Source organism: Phoca vitulina, unplaced genomic scaffold (assembly GCF_004348235.1).
Source record: "Phoca vitulina isolate PV1807 unplaced genomic scaffold, GSC_HSeal_1.0 scaffold110, whole genome shotgun sequence".
NCBI classification, from domain to species: domain Eukaryota; kingdom Metazoa; phylum Chordata; class Mammalia; order Carnivora; family Phocidae; genus Phoca; species Phoca vitulina.
The window spans coordinates 537,578-556,753 of NW_022589813.1; the positions used below are offsets into that span (position 1 = coordinate 537,578).

The 19,176-nt window shown below is 49.1% G+C and overlaps 1 protein-coding gene across 1 annotated transcript; it reads right to left on the reverse strand.

Moving 5' to 3' along the window:
- Window positions 1–1,343: 1,343 nt before the first annotated feature.
- On the reverse strand, window positions 1,344–6,576 carry LOC116628064 (inositol 1,4,5-trisphosphate receptor-interacting protein-like 2). Its single transcript, XM_032398127.1, has one exon. It carries the CDS (start codon window positions 6,305–6,307, stop codon window positions 4,709–4,711), a length of 1,599 nt encoding a protein of 532 aa, XP_032254018.1. The 5' UTR covers window positions 6,308–6,576; the 3' UTR covers window positions 1,344–4,708.
- Between the last annotated feature and the right edge of the window lie 12,600 nt (window positions 6,577–19,176).

Genomic DNA, 19,176 nt, shown 5'->3' on the forward strand with positions numbered 1-19,176 from the left:
AGTGGGAAAAGACTCCCGGACACCCAGATGCTGAAAGCGAGTGAGCTTGTATAAGGAATCACAAGCCAGGGCATCCACAAGCTGCCCTTCAGGAAGAGGAGAGCCCTCCCCAAATCTGACATTCAGTCCAGAGTTTTCTACAAGTTCCTTTATTAACAAAGCAAAGTATAAAAGAACAGGCCCCCCTCAAAAAACCCAAAAGATTAAAAGTGCAAATTTACTCCAACCTGAAATAGAAAACAAATGGCTGGCCCCAACTGTTTGGGCCATGGAAATGTGGTGTGATCTAAAACTTTTAATCACACCCCTGTAGCAGCGGGATCATATGTGATTAACCCTTTGGTCTCTGTTATCGGAACAAACCATATACTATGACTGCAGCCAGCAGACTGCATCAGAGTACACAGCTGGGGGTCAGAATACACATTTAAAATAACAATAAAATAAGAGGAATGTTTTAAAGTCAAGTCACTAAATCAAGGCACAATTTTTTTTTAAAGCAAAAGGTGCTAAAAATATTCCTGAATATCTGATACTTCAAAAACCAGATTACATATCATTTTTTAAGGCTATTCTCTCTGTATAGATGATTGCATATTCACCCTCTTCCAACTTATACTTGCTAAATTCCCATCAAACCATGTGCTATGTAGGTATAAAAGAAAATAAACAGTAGTGTCTAAGTAACAGATGTGTGATTAAAAAAAAAAAAAATTAACAAACACCAAGATGATAACACTGAACTTTTTTCCCTCTCAAGGGTCACTGGAAATGTTAATGAGGTTCATTTCCCCCACTACTGGGGAAGGCGGTAATAGCCTGCCTCCAGGTGGGTAGGGATAAGTTAAGTCTTCTTAAGTTAAGTCAAAGGCCACATTTTATAGAAAGAGTGACTTACTCCATGAGGTTAAAAAAAGAGATGCTTTGGAATCATGTTTGGTTCATCCCTTCCAAATGCGAGGTGTCAGTTTTGGTGGAAGCCAACAGTGTTCTCGGCGATGGGCATGGTAACAAGCCTAAGAAGCTTGGCCTGAAGACCCAGCACTGGTTTTCTGGGGTCCAAGGCCACCCACCATCACTGCTAAGCCACAGTCTGGGAGACTACTTAAAAAAAATGACTAATTTAAAAATAAGAACAAAATACAAATCAAAAAGAAACAAGTTATTCTGCAATCCTTCCTGATTACTCATCCGTGAACTCCGAGACAGAGCACCGACTCACCAGGAAGGAAATGCCAAGAACTGGCCCCCAGTGGTTTGCTTGGAGGGTGTGTAGCTGGACAAGAACAGCTCCGGGATCGAGGGTCCTTCTGGGAACTATGAGTTAAGTGTTATCTGTGGCCCTGTTATTTTTTTTTTTTTTTTTTTTTTTTTTTTGGTTTGTTTCTATAATAAAGCTTAGCTCTGAGAGATAAGGACTTGAAATATCACACCCCCAACTACGTATAACGACAACATCTCCAGAACAATAAATATAACCTTATATATACTTGGAGGATTAACCATGTTCGGCAGGGGTCGCAAACTGGTGGCCCCAGGCTCAAGCAAATGCTCTGTTTGGCCCACTTGGTGTGTGGGACAATTTAAAACGATTTTGTTTAAAAATGAGAAAGTTTCACTTTAAAAAAAAAGAATCCTGATTTCCGGCCCCTCCCTCCCTTTTTCCCAGCACAGAGCTGACCAATGGCTGCCCTGTTTAAGAGGGGCATAGCCCCCACCACCCACCCACCCCTTCCCGGACTGATCTCCCTGCCTTGCTTCCGCAGGCTGCTGAGTTTGCGACCCCTGGCTTGAAATAGCACATACCTAAAAATGTTTTTCCTACCCAAACCTCTTGCATCCTCATGTGATTCCCCCCCTCCCCCGGGGTTCCCCTTCTCGCCATCTCTTCCTTCACTTCCCTCTTGAGGCCTCTCTCCTGAGTTCTTCAGATTTCTCTTGGTTCCCTTGCTCTCAGTCTCCCTTCTTACAGCTTCTTCCATTTCCTCTTGCAAAAAACCGTCTCCTTTTCTCAGCCCACAACGAGCCTTCCAGGATGGCTCCCAAGACTGGTCAGTGGGAGTTACTGAAGGGTGTCTTCAGGCAAAATGGCTGAGTCATCGTCCCCAGAACTTTTCTTCCGGCACCGGCTGGACAGTTAATCTTTTTTTTTTTTTTTTTTCCACCACGAGCAATTTGGAGGCTTGTATAAGAATCTTTGCATACATTAATCTCTAGTACCAAGTATACACCAAAAATGTGTACATTTCAGATCAAGGAGGTGATGGAGCCCTGATAAAAGACAGAATTGAGCTTAATTTAAGTGCCTCGGGCAACCATCACACCTGGCTAATATGCCATATTATTTCATTTGTACACAGTACATGTTTGGGATCACTACACATTGATCAAAATTGATCGAAATCTCTAGGTTTTGGTTGCCATGTACAGAGAACAATCGCTCAGCATGGCGCTTAAATAAAACATTAATATTTTAACAATTCACAAACACAATGCCCCATTAATTAAAAAATAATAATAAAATTTAAAAATCTTGAGGATGGATGAGGCTTTGGGTAATTAACCTGAAAAAAAAAATAACAAAAACACTACAAGAACAAAAATGTTACCAGATTTAAACTTCAAAAGACTAGCAAGATAAAAAAAAAGGAAGCTATCAACTCAACTAGAGACATTTGGAAAGTTCAGCTTTTAAAGCTTTATAATCCTTCCAATAGCCTTGCTGTTCCCCATTTCAGTAGACTTAACAAGACTACAGGGGGAATTGGGGCTGATATGGAAACATTATAAATATATATATATATATATATATATATATAAAGATCTACTTACTCTTTACATCTGGTTTAAAAAGTAATTTTAAGAAACACTCTGCAGTTTATATCTTTGCAGGAAGTTGGTAGACTGATCCCTTTACTAAACTCAGTACCTTATGACCTAACACTGACCTTAAAAACTGGGAATGACTTTTGTGATATCAAGAGGAACTGTCCCCACAACAACCTCAAAGAGCGGGCATGACATTTGCAACTGTTTCTCTTACAGTCCAAGGTTGCAAAGGATCTAAGAAGTCTCTGCAGCTCCCGCAAGGATCCCCTGCAAATCATTTATTCACAATGATTTCCTGCAGTGGCCAAGTAGGTCCCCTAAAGAAACTTTAAAGAATTCCCTCAGAATAACCCCGAAGCTAAACAATGGCCCTATTCAGGTGGCTATTTCTGTCTTCCAAGTTTTACCTTTAAGAGTCTAAGGAAATACATGTCTTTGTCAAAAATATTAAAAAGTCCCAAAGTCTAACACTGGGTGGGACTGGCTGCATTTTCTATTAGGCAAGCAGATGATGGGCTATTCTGAACCTAAACCTAAAGCGAGTTGGGGATATTGATGTCCAAAGAGAAAAAACAGCAGACTGTTGGCCAAGAGCTGTCACCCGCACCTCGCTCTCCTCGGCTGACTGCTGATCCGTGGTCAGGGAGCACAGAGCCCAAGATACTGAAGTCTATGGGAAATGCTTTACAAGACCTGGGCCAAATCAACCGCTCCTCCAAGTCGGCCTTAGGACCACTTAAAGGCCGCCAGGGGGATGGGAGGGAAACGTGCTGACCACTAACCATCACTGAGCACTGACTCAGAGAGCTAACTACATGCTAGGCGCTACGGCAGGCATTTGCTCATTATCTCATGAAACTCAGAAAGACATTTCCATGCAGAGGAGTTTGTTCAAAAGGCTTCAAACAACAACAGTTTCCGTCTCCAGCCAGCAGCAAGCTCTGGTGAGTCACCTGGATAGGCAAAGACTGAAATGTATCTTTCTCAAAACCCAACCTGTTTTCCCTGCTCACTGGTATGGTCCTAAACACATATTTTTTGCTACTTGGCGCCCCTGGCTCCCGGTGCGCTCTCCATGAATGCCTGCTGACTGGTACATACCCTAGGGTGTGCCCGCAGGATGTGAAGCAAGCCTGCTTTTTAAGACTGCACATTTCTTTATAATAAAGGTAACTGGCCTCCCTTTTGGCTGCAACACTTGGCGGTGGCAATTACCACAAAATGAAAGGACTGATCAAAATAAAGTGCTATTTGCTCTGGAAGTTTCTCTAACCAACTCTTGACTGCCCCTCAACACATGTGACTTAATTCTTTGCAGTCCTGTCAAACACCCGTGATTGCACCACTTAAAAAACACATTAATATTAATTTGAATAGTGAAAACTGTGTTCCTCAGAACATTAGCCCCTAGAATAGAACTTCAATTCCAGTTGTAGATAAAGATTCTGACTTTTTAAAAGACAACCAGGAACCCAGGATGGAGCAAGTAATTATAGGGGAAAAAAAAAAAATAGCTTCTTAAAATTTGGGGGCCAGAGATCTGTCTCAAAAACTGACAGAGGGAACTTTCTCTGCAGCTAGTTCTTGTTTCCTTTATTGGGCTTCCCTAAAAGCTGGATCCTTTGCAGAATCATTCCACACAAACCAACATTTGAACCAACTCTTAGCTGCTGGTGTTGGAGGTCTTTCTGTAGCTTGCTAAGGATACGCTGGATTGTGGAGTCGGGGGGACATGTAAGCCACCACATGTCACCCGCCGAATTTTCCATCACCTTTGGCACCTCATTTCCTTGCATTAAACTGGCTTCGTTGCCACCCCCACCCCATCTGGCGGGAGAGGCTTTAGGAGCATTAGGCCGGGTGGGGGCACCGCCAAGGTTTACGGCTGATCTTCGGGGAACCCCTGCGTGCGCTGACTCCGGGGTGGGGGGCACCTGGCAAGGTAGCGAGGACCCCCGTAGCCCCGGAGAAGTTGGGGCAGCCTTCGCCAGGTGGACAGCAACCGCGCCGCTGCAAGTTCCCGGGCGTGCCTGTCGAAAGCAGCCAGGAGATCAACGGGGGCAGCTTCACGCAGGACCTTGGGCAGCGGGCCCACCTCGGCAGCCGCCCCACCAGGGCCCAGGACGCAGTGGAAGAGCGTGTGGCGTCTCAGCAGGCAGTCCCTAAGGAACTGCACTAACTCCTCCAACCGCTCGCCCAGGTGCGCCTCGTCCCAGCCTGAAGCAGGGGCCCCCTCCCGCAGCAGCACCGCCAGCAGCACTGTCTTGAGCATGTATGAGGACAGGATGCGTCCCCACTGGGTGGCGGCCGTCGGGTCCAGCCCGCGGGCGCCCAGGTCTCGCAGAGCTTTAAGCAGCTGCAGGCACTTGAGGTAGCAGGCACCTGGAGGGGCCCGTTCCTGCAGCCAGCTCAGCAGCTTCTGCTCCTGCCGAGCTGTGTTCACACCCCACAGTGCATCCGTGCGCAGGCCTCCAGGGAGCTCCGACAGAGGCCCGACGGGCGAGGGGGATGGTGGCGGTGCCACGAGGAAAACGCCGTCGCCCAAATGCACAGCGGGGATGAGACGCACCGCCATGGAAAGGCGGCAGCAGCCGTAGTCGGTGCGGCAGGGCAGGATGTGCAGGGTGGGAGCCTGCTCCAGGCCGCCCGGGGTCAGGCTGACCCGACAACGCCCCTCCAGACTGTAGCGCACGGTGGCCAGGGAGCGCTGCAGGTGCGCCTGGAACCAGCGCAGCACCAGCGCGGCAGAGAGGTGACGCCGCCCGAGCACGTCCACGCAGAAGCCGTCGGCGAAGGGTTTGCAGTCCCGCAGCCAGTGGCTCCCGGAGGCCCCGGGCGGCGCCTTGAGGGCGCACACGAAGCAGCCGCGGAAGGCGGGGGCCAGCGCGGGCTCGGCGCCCAGGCTCCGCGGCTCCAGCGCCACCAGCGGCGGGAGACGCAGCGGCACCAGCACGTCGAAGCCGTCGGGCCGCCGGATTTTGTGTTGCTCGTAGGCGCTGCCCACCTGGATGAAGTCTCCACGGAAGGCCAACGCCAGCGCCCCGCCGGGGATGGGGCCGGGGGACCCGCGGGCGCGGCCAGCCCGCACCAGCTCGCCTACGATTCGGCTCACGTGCGCCTTGCTGTGGCCCAGCACGTGCGGGGACAGGCGCACCTCGTGCTCGTAGTAACTCTCCAGCAAGATGCCAAGACTCGGCTCTCGGAAGTGTCTAGGAGAGAAGGTCGGGTGGCTCCCCAGGCGAGGAGACCCTGGCAGGAAGCGCTGCCGAACAGCGTGGCGACAGCGCAGGAGGATGTAGCCAAGGAGGAGCAGGACGGCCACCTTGAGCAGCGGGAAGCCGCCGTCCGCACCGTCGGGGGGGTCGGCCCGGGCGCCCCCGCTTCCCCGCAGGACATGGTAGAGGCACACGAGGGCCGTGCAGAGGCCGGTCACCAGGGGCCAGAAGACGCGCAGATTGAGGGTGTAGTGCACCGACATACCGGGCGCCCGGGGCAGCGGCGGCCTTGCAGCCCAGGGCGCGAGCCCCGGCGGCGCCCCCGGCCCAGCATGCGGGCAGCGCCCCGGCAGCCCCGCGGTCCCGGTCTCCTTCGCCTCCGCGGCGGCTCCCCCCTCGCAGGGCCGGGGGAAGGCGCCCTCCAGCTCGGCCTCCTCTCCCAGCTCAAGTTTTCCTTCCAGCTGCGGCCCGCCCTGCGCTCCCGGGCCCCGGGCCGCGCCCTGCGCCGGCCGCACACTGCGTCCCGCCCGGCGCCCCTCCCCGCCCGGCGGCCCGGCGCGCTGCCCGCGGCCAGCTTCCGACCCGGCCCGGCTCGCCTCCTACCCTGCGCGGCACTCCCGGGCACCCCCTCGGCGCTCGTTCCCGCTCTCCTACGCGCTTGTTCCCGTTACTCGGCCCCAGGAGCTTCCTCTTCCGAGGGGACAGGAGTCCGCGCCAGCGAGCGGGGAGGAAATGCCGAAGTCTGGAGCCGTGCGCGGAGCCGCCGGGTGGCGTGGCCCCCTCCCCGGCCTCCGCCTTAAAGCGACGCGGGGCGGCGGGAGGGACTTCAGGACGCGCCTGGAACTGGCTTCTCGCGGGTCACCCCCCGCCCCCCTCCCCGAAGGCAGAACCGGGAAGGGCCTGATCCCGGGGCGGTGGCCTCGTCCCGGGAGCCTCTGGAGTGGTGCTCACAGAAAGTTACACGGGGAAGTTGAGAAGGAGGAGAAAAGGGCTCACACTCAGGGTGTCCCTCCCCGCCCCCCAGCCAAGCGAGTCGTGGCGCTGGTGGCGTGGCAGGCTCTGGCACGGAAGTGGGGAAGTGGCCGCTGCCCCACCGTGCTGCCGTCCCTTATTCAAACCAGTATTTACTGAGCACCTACTACGCGCCAGGCAGTAGGCTAGGAGCTGGGGAAACGGCAGTGCGCGGGATGAGCCGAGGTTTGTGCCCCTCGTAAAGCTTACAGCCTTTCTAAAAAAGGAAACCAAAAGAGAAAGGATCCCGTAGCAGAAAATGCTCTGAAAGAAACAAAAGGGCGCGAGGGAGTGAGAAGGTGGGGGCTGCTCCATGAAAGCTGGAGGCTCACTGCGGGCTGACGTTTGGTCTGAGATCTGAACGAGGAGGAGCCAGCCTTGGGAATAGCAATTTCAGCTTTTACAGAGGACTGACTGCGTGCCAGTATTGTGCTAATCACCTCCCACATACTCCCTCCTCGTGTCAATCCTATGAAATGTACACTTGTTATTTTCCCCATTTTTCAGTTAAGGAAACTGGGACTTAGCTGGGTTCGGGGACTTGCCCAGGATCACACAGCTTTAGCAGAGCTGTGCCTTGAATATAGGCATCTAGATCCAGAGAAGCCAGGGGGCAGGACTCAGAGAGGGGGACGAGGGAGTCTCGTCCTCAACTGCTGGGAATTCATCTGTGTCCTTTGTCAGGACCTGCATTGAGACCTCAGTCCTCCGGAAGTTTTGTTTTGTTTTATAACAGGGAACACTCCCTGAAATAATCTGGATTTGTTTAGTTAAACTGGATTTATTGAAATAATTACCTTTATTTATTTATGCTCATTGCACCTTCCCACCCCCCCAACACCATTTAAGGAGAGCAAAGGTGAATGTATTAAAACTGTCATAACTGGGGCACCTGGGTGACTCAGTCGTTAAGCGTCTGCCTCGGCTCAAGTCATAATCCCACGGTCCTGGGATTGAGCCCCACATCGGGCTCCCTGCTCCACAGGAAGCCTGCTTCTCCCTCTCCCACTCCCCCTGCTTGTGCTCTCTCTCTCTCTCGCTGTGTCTCTCTGTCAAATAAATAAATAAAATCTTTAAAAAAATAAAAAAAGTGTCAGAACTCAGCTGCCCTCTAGGACTCAGGGCACAGAGGATGACTCCTGAGTTAAGCATTTGGATGACTCCCAGGAAATCCTGGGTTGAGCCTCTTAGAGCTAAGGATGCTTTCAGATCCCACCTCTACTTTTATTAGCTATGGACCCATGCTCTACTAGTCCAGGTTCTTCGGGTAGCAAGTGACAGAATCACAGCTTAAAAATATCTTATTGTGTCATGTTAAGTGAGACCTCTTTTCTAAGCTGGGGGCACTCTCTGCCAGGCCTTCCTTCTCCATAGGCCCCTGGCCGCTCTAACCTCACCTCCTCATATTAACCTCGGTGCCGAGGAAGAGAGCTGTGCTTGCCTGAAAATTGTAGCAGATGCCATGCCTAGAGATAGTTTTGAGAAATATGCTAAAAGTGACCAAGTTAGGGGTGCCTGGCTGACTTGACTGGTAGAGCATGCTACTCTTGATCTCGGAATTGGGAGTTCGAGCCCCATGTTGGGGATAGAATTTACTTTGGAAAAAAAATTTTTTTAAAATAAATAAATGGGCTCTGTGCTCAGCCCAGAGTCAGCTTCTCCCTCTCCCTCTGTCACTCCCCCTCGCACCTGCACTCTCTTGGTCTCAAATAAATAAAATCTTACCAAAAAACCCAGGGATGTCTGGGTGGCTCAGTCGTTTAAGCATCTGCCTTTGGCTCAGGTCATGATCCCAGAGTCCTGGGATCGAGTTCCACATCGGGCTACCGGCTCAGCGGGGAGTCTGCTTCTCCCTCTGCGCCCCCCCCCCCTTGTGCTTGCACTCTCTCTCTCTGATAAATAAATGTGGCCAAGTTAGAGAATGCACTGATAAACCTGGCCTGGGCTGGTGCTATGGACTGAGTTGTGTCCCCCCAAAATTAAAACCCTAACCCCTAATGTGACTGTATTTGGAAACAGCTTTTCAGTGGTCATTAAGGTTAAATGAGGTTATAACGATGGGCCCTAACGCAGCAGAACTGGTGTCATTATAAGAAGAGGAAGGGGCACCTGGGTGGCTCAGTCGATTGAGCCCGGACTCTTGGTTTCGGCTGAGGTTATGATCTCACGGGTCCTGGGATCCCACCCCAAGTGGGGCTCCTTGCTCAGTGGGGAGGCTGCTTGGAGAGTCTCTCCCTCTGCCCCTCTCCCCATGCCCGCGTGCATGCGCGTGCCCTCTCTCCCTCTCTCTCTCTAAAATAAATAAATCTTTTTTTTTTTTTAAGATTTTATTTATTTGACAGAGAGAGACACAGCGAGAGAGAGAGAACACAAGTAGAGGGAGTGGGAGAGGGAGAGCAGGGAGCCTGATGCAGGGTTCGATCCCAGGATCCCGGGATCATGACCTGAGCCGAAGGCAGATGCTTAACAACTGAGCCACCTGGGCGCCCCTAAAATAAATAAATCTTAAAAAAAAAAAAGATGAAGAGACAGAGGTCTCTCTCCATACATACACACACGCCAAGGAAAGACCTTGTGAGGACACAGCAAGAAGGTGGCCATCTGTGGGCCAGGGGGAGAGCTTACACCAGGACCCTCTGCACCTTGACCTTGGGCTCTCCAGCCTCCACAACTGTGGGAAAATAAATTTCTGTTGCTTAAGCCATCCAGTCTATGGTATATGGGGCCCCAGCTGACTAACACGGTTGGAGGTGGGGTGAGCCCTGCTCAAACCATGGGGACTGTGGGAGGGGTATCCCTCATGGGAAGTCACAACACTACGCTGGAAGAAGGGGGATGTTTGGCATGCAAAAACAACAGGTGGCCACCATTTGGGGATAAATCTCTTAATCCCTCACTTTGCTTCAATCTCCCCTATAATCTATGAAGGGGGGGTTTAAGAAAGTAACATGTTCTCCCTAGCGGAAATGGTGGTGTGCTGTCTTCAGCCATACAAAGAAGGGCAACTCTCGATCATAGGTCAGCAAACACTTTTTGTAAAAGGCCAGAGAATAAATATTTCAGGCCCTACAGTCTCTGCTCTGACGACTTGGGTCTGCTGTTATAGACCCAAAGCAACTGTATTCATTTCCTGGGGCTGCCGGGGGGCTTGAAACAACAGAAATTTTTCTCTCACAATTCTTGAGGGCAACGGGGCTATGCTCCCTCAGAAGCCTTTAGGGGAGGATCCTTTCTTGCCTTGTCCAGCTTCTGGTGGCCCCAGGCCTTCCTTGGCTTGTGGCCACATCACTCTGCTCTAATCTCTGCCTCTCTCTTCCTACAGGCTTCTCCTCTGTGTCTGTAACTTTTCTTTTTCTGGTTCTTGTAAGGACACGTGTCACTGGGTGTAATCCTAGTGATCTCATCTGGAGATCCTTAACTTAATTACGTCTGCAAAGATTCTCTTCCCAAATAAGTTCACATTCACAGGTTTCAAGGGTTAGGACGGGGACATATTTTTGGGGGGGGGTGTATTAGAAGAGCCTCAGTTTTCCTTCCTATGTGTCTCCTTTACTACTCACACTGCATACCCCGCTTCTGACATTTCTGGCCATCCAACGTTGGGGGGGGTTCCCCACAACAAGCAATTCTCTGCCACACCAGCTGGGTGTCCGACAATTTAACTCGATTCTGACACTATCTCCCTGGAGATGGTATCAGATCCCACAGGTTAAGAGCTCAGTCCCATAAGACTGGCCCCCCCGCACTTCAGACACCAGTCACAAGAAGTAGATCTCCCAGATGACCCATTATTCTATCCAACTTGGCTATACATTGGAGATTCCTATAACCCCCTCCTTGGGTTTGATGAATTTGCTAAAACAGCTCACAGAACTCAGGAGGGCATGTTTACCAGTTTATTAAAGGACATGATAAAGATACTTCTGTCCCTGTGGAGTTGGGGTGTCCCCCTTTTTACAGGGTGTCTTGTCACCCTCCCAGTACATGGGTGTGTTCACCAACTTGGAAGCTCCCCAAACCCTGTACTCCTGCAATTTTATGGAGGCTTTCTCACATAGGCATGATCAATTATTAACTCAATTTTAGCCTCTTTCCTCCTCTCTGGAGAAGGGGAGGGGGCTGCTGAAAATACCAAGCTTATAATCATCACTTGGTCTTCCTGGTGGAGCCATCCAGGAGCCCACCCAGAGTCACCTCATTAGAACAAAAGATTCTCCTAGTGCTGTTATCACCTAGGAAATTACAAGGGTTTTAGGAACTCTGTGCCAGGAACCAGGCGCAGAGACTAATATATATATATTTTCTATTATCTCACAGTGGGCCACAATTGACCCCACTACACTGAGCAAATGATGTAACACTGTTACTGTTTTTCCTGCTTATAATTGATTTCCACAGCTCATTTCCTCCAAAGAGTTCAAGGTACAAGCCTCAGAACTTTGCCCTTGGAAAATCTCCTGTATGTGTCAGAACAAACACAAAATCATTTATTATTAATTTATCACACACCTCTGTGAGTTCTGTGCCAGGCAGAGAGGAATGCAAAGGAAAACAGGGTGCTCTATCCACACAGTATGGGTAGATTCAGAAAACTGCCACCCTTTCAGTGACTTTAGATAATTATTTCCTTTTTTTTTTTTTTTTTTTTTTTATTATTTGAGAGAGAGAGAATGAGAGAGAGAGCACATGAGAGGGGGGAGGGTCAGAGGGAGAAGCAGACTCCCCACCGAGCAGGGAGCCCGATGCGGGACTCGATCCAGGGACTCCAGGATCATGACCTGAGCCGAAGGCAGTCGTCTAACCAACTGAGCCACCCAGGCGCCCTAGATAATTATTTCCTTAAAAATTTCCTTTAATGTTTAATATTTGACAAGGCCACTCCTGCTTTTTTTTTTTTTTTTTTTTTTATAGATCAGCAAATATATACACACAGTCCTTCCAGCATTTCTGATACGCCAGAGGTGTGTCCCCCCGTGGAGGAAGAATGACACACTGATGAGAGGAAGAGAGAAGGCCGAGGTGACTCATTTCTCACGGGAGGCTTGGAGAAGGCTCACGGGTACGGGGATGAGACACATGATCAGGCTTTGAAGGATGGGAAAGGACATTATGCTTGATAAATATCGCCTCCTGGATGCAACCCTTCCCAAGCAGCATTTCCTCAAATACTCAGAACAAGCCCAGTGAGGCAGATGCTGATATTAATGCCCTTTTGCATATGGGAAAAGTGCGGCTAAGAGAGGGAGAGTAACTTATTCCAAGTCACATGGTTGGCAAACCTGACGCTTCACTCCCTTTCGCATTGTAAAGGGTTTTACGGCACAGAAAGGGGGCATCCTGGGGATGCAGGTTAATTTGTGTGTCTATGTCCCTAACCAGGTGATGAGGTTCTTGGAAGCAGGGACTTTGCCAGATTCAACTTGGTATTCCCCAGCACCCAATGCCGTGCTCGGCACTTCAGAGATTTGTTGAATGAATGAATAAGATTTTGAGCCGCAGAAATGCAGGGAGGCCATTTGGGGTAATGGTGACAGAATGCGCCATGCGTTGGCGCATTCCAGGAGCACGTGACAGTGGTGGGGAGCAGGACATGAGTCCTGTTGTTGTGGGATTCTGGAGTTGGTGAACAGACACTGTGGCATTCACTGGCCATCCATGCCAGCCTTCTCCAGCAAGCCTTCTTTTGCATCTGGGGCTCGAAAGCTGAGCACATTCTTGGATTCTCTGGCACAGAGACAGAAGCTGCTCAAGACGCCCACGTTGCTAGGATGGCTGACGGCAAAGGCGGGGTGGTTCTGCCCCCCATGGCTGGGTCTCGATTCCATAGGCAGCTCCTATGATGGCCAAGTTCTGCTGTGTGGCTTAGGAATCTTTTCTGGAAGGTGGGCTCAGAGTCCGTTCCTGCAGCTTTCTCAGTGTTCCTCTGACTGTATATGATAAATGGTCTATCGCTGTTTCTTTAAAAGTTTCCCGTTGGTTCTCCGATGCATGACTATCACACAGCTCAACTCACAGTTAACTCAGAACACCCACGCTGGTCTGTCCTCTATGCAGAGAGACAAGCCCATCAGTCACACTTTTATGGATGTTACAGCAATGTCAAATTGATGCGTATATTTCTAAATATTTACTCTCCAGTGACTGCACCAGGACAGCCCCCAACAAAGGAGCCTGCCACACAGCTTTGCCCACAATGCCACCACCCAATACTAGATGGTGACTACATGACTCAAACCCATCTTTTCCCTTGGGGATTCTGAATGGGACAGAGAAGCCAAGAGGAAGCAGGATTCAGAATTAAGCGGAAGCCACAGAATACCCCAAGCCCTCGAGGAAATAGATACCATGGCAGGTCCGAGGAGGGTAGGAACGAGCAGCTGATCCAAGAATGGTGAGTGTCCGAGTTGATGTTGGGGCGCTAAAGCCGCCACGTGCCTGGATGATGTTCCAGACCTCGTTCCTGTTTGAGGGACCAGCCGTGGCCTCTTTTCCTTGGATCCTTATAATAATCCCCACTGGGGTCTGAGGTCATGTGAGTGTGCCTCTTCCTGGTAACCCTGCTGCCAGGGGTGGTGGTGGCATGAGGTGGGAAGGCATTTTAGCTCCCTTTCCTAGAAAACAGAACCTAGAATGGCTTGCATATGAATGTGTTACTGGGGATGCAAACCCCATGGGAAGAAGTAACAGGACAAAGGAAGGGCAGGACAAGGAATTCTCAACACAGCATTGACCATAACTTAGTCACCTGATGGGATGTTGTGATTTATAATAAGATATACATATATGATTGGGGCGCCTGGGTGGCTCAGTTGGTTAAGCGTCTGCCTTCGGCTCAGGTCATGATCTCAGGGTCCTGGGATGGAGCCCCGCATTGGGATTCCTGCTCAGCAGGGAGTCTGCTTCTCCCTCTCTCTCTGCCCTCCTCCCAACGCCCCTGCTTGATCCCTCGCTCTTAAATAAATAAATAAATAAATAAGAAATATATATGGGCTTCATCCCCATTCCTGGCACAGAGCAACTAAAACCTTTGGAATTTCTGGGCACCTGGATGGCTCAGTCGTTAAACATCTGCCTTCAGCTCAGGTCATGATCCCAGGGTCCTGGGATCGAGCCCCGCATCGGGCTCCCTGCTCAGCGGGAAGCCTGCTTCTCCCTCTCCCACTCGCCCTGCCTGTGTTCCCTCTCTTGCTGTCTCTCTGTCAAATAAATAAAATCTTAAAATAAATAAATAAATAAATAAAACCTTTGGAATTTCCTAAGTGAGGAAAGCAATCGAGGTGTCTTTTGTTATGTTAATGAGGTGGAGAATGGTTGCCAGAAGAATCAACCAAGTGATTAGGACATTGGGAACTTTTAGTCCCACCCCCCTGACCTCCAGGGACAGGAGCCAAGGGGTGTTGAATCAATCACCAATGGCCAATGAGTTAATCAATCATGCCTATACCATGAAACTTACATAAAAATCCAAAAGCTTGGGGTTTGGAGAGCTTCCAGTTGATGAACATGTGCAGATGGGGGAAGAGCAGTGCCTGGAAAGGACATGGAACACACACACACACACTCCACTGCCCTTTCCCAATACCTTGCCCCATACCTTCCAACTCTGTTCCGAAGTTATATCCTTTTGTAGTAAACCCGTAATCTACTAAGCAGAATGTTTCTCTGAGTTCTGTGAGCCAGTCTAGCAAATTAATCAAACCCAAGGCCAGAGGGTGGGGGTGTTGGAACCTCTGACCTATAGAACCTCTGATTGGTCAGAAGCACAGGTGACAGCCTAGCCTTGTGAATGGCATCTAAAGTGCGGTGGTGAGGGGCCATCTTGTGGGACTGAGCCCTTAACCTGTGGGATCTGACTCTGTCTTCAGATACATAGTGTCAGAATTGAATTGAACTGCAGGACACCCAGTTGGTGTTGGAGAATTGCTTGGTGGTGTGGGAGAAATCCCTTCCACACATTGGGATTGGTCCCAGAATCATACATGGCCACAGAGAACAGCAAAGGAGGCTGGGAAATGTAGTCCTTATCCTAGATAGCACGCATCCTGCTAAAAATAAGTGCTTTATTACTATGGAAAAGAAAGGAAATAAATATTAGGGGACGATTATCAGCCTTTGCAGTAGCAGGTGACCAACAGTATCTGCTCCAAGGGCTGCTGTTGGATCAGTTCTGTCCTAATTGTGATTCATTATTTGTGTGATTATTAAATAAATGTTTGTATTTCTAAATCTACTGTAAGAGTTTTTGCGAACAGGGACCATAACTGTCTCGTACACACTCAATTGTCACCCCTCTCTCCACCCATCAGTTCCAGCTCACTTTTTGGTACATTTCAAAGGCACAATTACTAATTGTTGAATGGCTGCCTGAATGAAAGAATGAATCTTATTTCAGAAGTCCAGCAAAGTATCCCTATATTGATAAAGAGCTTTCCACTGGAAAATGTCCTTCCCTGATCTCCGTTTTCAGAGGCACTGTTTATTTAAGAGTCCTGAATAATGAAACCAACATCAGTCAAAGGCAAGCTTTGGTCTGGCAGAGATGAAGGGCCAAGAGAGAGCTAATGAGTCTGTAATGCAATTTGGTGCCAATAAAATGGCGCAATATTAAATTCAAGGCCATGAGATTTACACTAAAACCCAACACAATTAGAGAGTAAGAACCCAATCCCCCACCTGCTCCAGTTCTAGTTTGAGTCATTTTATGGACACAGACTTCCCACTGACATTGTCTGGTGATGTCATGGTGAGAATTTTGACAGTCATTAAATTTCTGGCTGGAGGGCCAATGCGGCCAGAGAGACTCAGAACCGAGAGGAACATAAAATCACTGAGTTCAGAAAGCCACTGTCTACAAAGTTAATGAATCAGATAGGAGACCTCCTCCTCTCTGTCTCCTGCTACCAATGAATGCGGTGATAAGGGTCAGTGTGTCCTCAGTGTTTGCTGCTTGGCTGGCAATGTTCTAATTAAGCTCTGTATGTAATTTAACTAATTCAGCCCTCACCACACAGAACAACCTTATGAGGCAGGTTCTATCTTTATTTTGTCGATGGGGAAACTGAGGCATACAGGCAGGGTACATACTTTGCCCTAGTTCATAGAGCCAGAAGCCAGCAGAGTGGCTGTAAGGCATGGAAATGGGAGACAACAGAGAGCCGTTGTAAGGCATGGAAATGGGAGACAACAGAGAGCCATTCAACAATTAGTAATCCAAACCTGGGATTGGAACCCAGGTTTCGTGGGCTGATAACCTGAACCACCCCCCAAACTGTCTCGAGTCAATTGTTTCCAAATGGGCATCTGATGATGTTTCCCAGGGTCTGGGGCAAAAGGGCAAACTAAGACATATGACGAGAATTTTTCATAAAGTTCAATTTACGGTGGAGTCTCTTCTTACAGGGTAGGGACATTTCAAAGTCAGCACATAGCAAAAGAAAATTGTATTTCGTTCAAATTACCCTTGATAGATCAGCATAGGGATTTGGATTACACACTTGTCAAAACTCATTGAATAGTCAGTTCACTCCAGGCTTGTGCCTTTCACTGGATCTCAGTTTTACCTCAAAAAATCATAAACGCAAATTGGATTCTAGTGAGTGATGTGCTTGCTGGAGTGTTTCGGGGTGATGTGTCCCGGCCTCAGCTGTTGCCTTTGAAATGTACCAAAAAGTGAGCTGGAACTGATGGGTGGAGAGAGGGGTGACATGAGGAAGTAAGTCAAGTTAAACATTCAGGGTAGAATCTAAATGGTGGGCAGATGGGCAGGCTTTGTACAATTCGTTCAACTTCTCTGTCTGCTTGAACATCTTTTTCAATATGATGTTGAAGGAAAAAAAATACATTTGCAAATCTGCTTGCTTAGGAAGTTGCTATTTTGGAAATAGATATTCTGTCTCTCATTTGACCATCACCGTCCGATTTTTCTCCAACATTGAAACCATCCGTTGAGCACCTGATGAAGGAGTTGGTTTGAGTTATGGGCCACGTTTTATGAAAAATACGTATCTTCAGGCGTTCAGCCTGGTGAGGGAGCCGTTGTAAGGCATGGAAATGGGAGACAACAGGAAGCCAGCTCTTTAAGTAAAGGGGTGAGCCAAATTGTCTACACTATTTAAAGTGTTCTCTCCCACACCCAAAGCAGTTTTGTTTATGTAGCTGAATCCCAACAACTGAAATTTGCATACGATAAGGTTCCTTTTAAGGAATGCTCTTAAAATATCCTTTTAAGAGCATGCCCAGGGGGTGCCTGGGTGGCTCAGTCATTAAGCGTCTGCCTTCGGCTCAGGTCATGATCCCAGGGTCCTGGAATCGAGACCCGCATCGGGCTCCCTACTCCGCGGAAGGCCTGCTTCTCCCTCTCCCACTCCCCCTGCTTGTGTTCCCTCTCTCACTGTCTCTCTCTCTGTCAAATAAATAAATAAAATCTTAAAAAAAAAAAAAGAAAAAAGAATATGCCCAGGCATATTCTGGCTGGCTGGCTCAGTCGGTGAGGCATGCATCTCGGGGGTTGTAAGCTTGATCCCCCTGCTGCGTATAGGGATTACTTAAAAAAAATAAAAGCCTTAAAAAAAATAATAAGAGGGGTGCCTGGGTGGCTTGATCAGTTAAGCGTCCGACTCTTGATTTTGGCTTAGGTCATGATCTCAGGGTGGAGAGATCAAGCCCCATATTGGGTTCAGGGTGGAGTCAGCTTGTCTCTCTCCCTCCCCCTCTGCTCCTCCCCCTACTTGCACATGCTCGCTCTCTCTCACACAAATAAATAAATTCTTTAAAAAAATATTAGTTTTCTCTTTCTCTCTGTTGAATGTTAAAATAACCATTTTCTTCTATGGAGAAACTGATAGCAACGATGATCATGGGAGGTTTGTTTTTCTCCTTAAGTCCTAACTTAGCAAAATGACAAGTGGGTGATCCTAGGTCAGAGTCCCAACTCACTCACCTCTGCCACTGGAATGTGGGCAGGGTTTTTATCTGCTTTGTGCCCCCATTATCTCCTCAGTTCCTGGCACAAGAATCACTCAATAAATAAATATTTGCTGAATATATTTTACCAGCCCATGAAAGTTGGGGAGAAGAGAAGCCTGAACCAAGATGGGAGAACTTTTCTGACCCCACGAATGCTAGACGGATGTGCCTGTGCTATGGCAGAAAGATGGGGGAGCAGGGAATGGGGAGAGAGAGAGAGAGAGAGTTGGGGGGTATTAGAGTCCCAGTATAAACATTCATTGCAGGAAAACCACCTGTCTACTGCTGACTCGATCGAGCACATGGCTCATGGTTAAGTGCAAGATGGAAACTGACAATCTGCTCCTCACCTCACTCTATCCAGTTCCCACCTGCCGGGTGCATCTAATATCCAAAGATTGCTATTTCCCTTCAGTATGGTCCCAAGAAACAACTTACTGAGCTCAACCAGAGAAATGCAGTGATCCGTTCCAGCCCTGGAAAAAAATAAACTAGATGTATAGGGATGGTACAATGTTGTATATTCTAGGAATTTAAGAAATTATTTCAAGGGTATCTTTGATACTATGTGCCTTTTCACCATCTCTTCTGACTCTGGAACCTCCCCATCCCATCCCGAGGCTGCAAGGGATGGGGAGAACGAACAGGCCACTCGCTGTCTCTGAAACATTCAGCAACGTCATCCTCCGGGATGTTGTAGTCAATCAAGCATGGGATCCTCTTACTGGAGGGTAGGACACCCTTCATCCTACTGGGTTGAGCTCATCGCAAATGTAGATGTGATTTCTAAGCCCTTGAGAGTTAGCTTTGTCAATGATCTCAGACTCCTGGCTCTGGAGCTCTGGAGCTCTCGAGCTGCTTCCTAAACCGCCCCCCGCCCCAGCCTGACGGTGCTGGAGGGCTGGCGGGCAAGGATGCCCCTCTCTGCTGGCAGCCACACCGTCCGGCTCTTGCCTGGCCGCATCAGGCTGTCCCAGTCTAAGCAGCATCTTGCTTGCCGCTCTGTGCTCTGGCCATCAGCTTGACAAAATGCCAAGTTGCCTTTGTGTACCTTTCACTTGAACACAGAGATCCTTCACTTCTCTTCCTTTGTGAAAGGTGCCTTGTAGGGAAAGAAGGAGCGAATGTGGCTGTCTTTTTATAGCCCTCTCCAAAG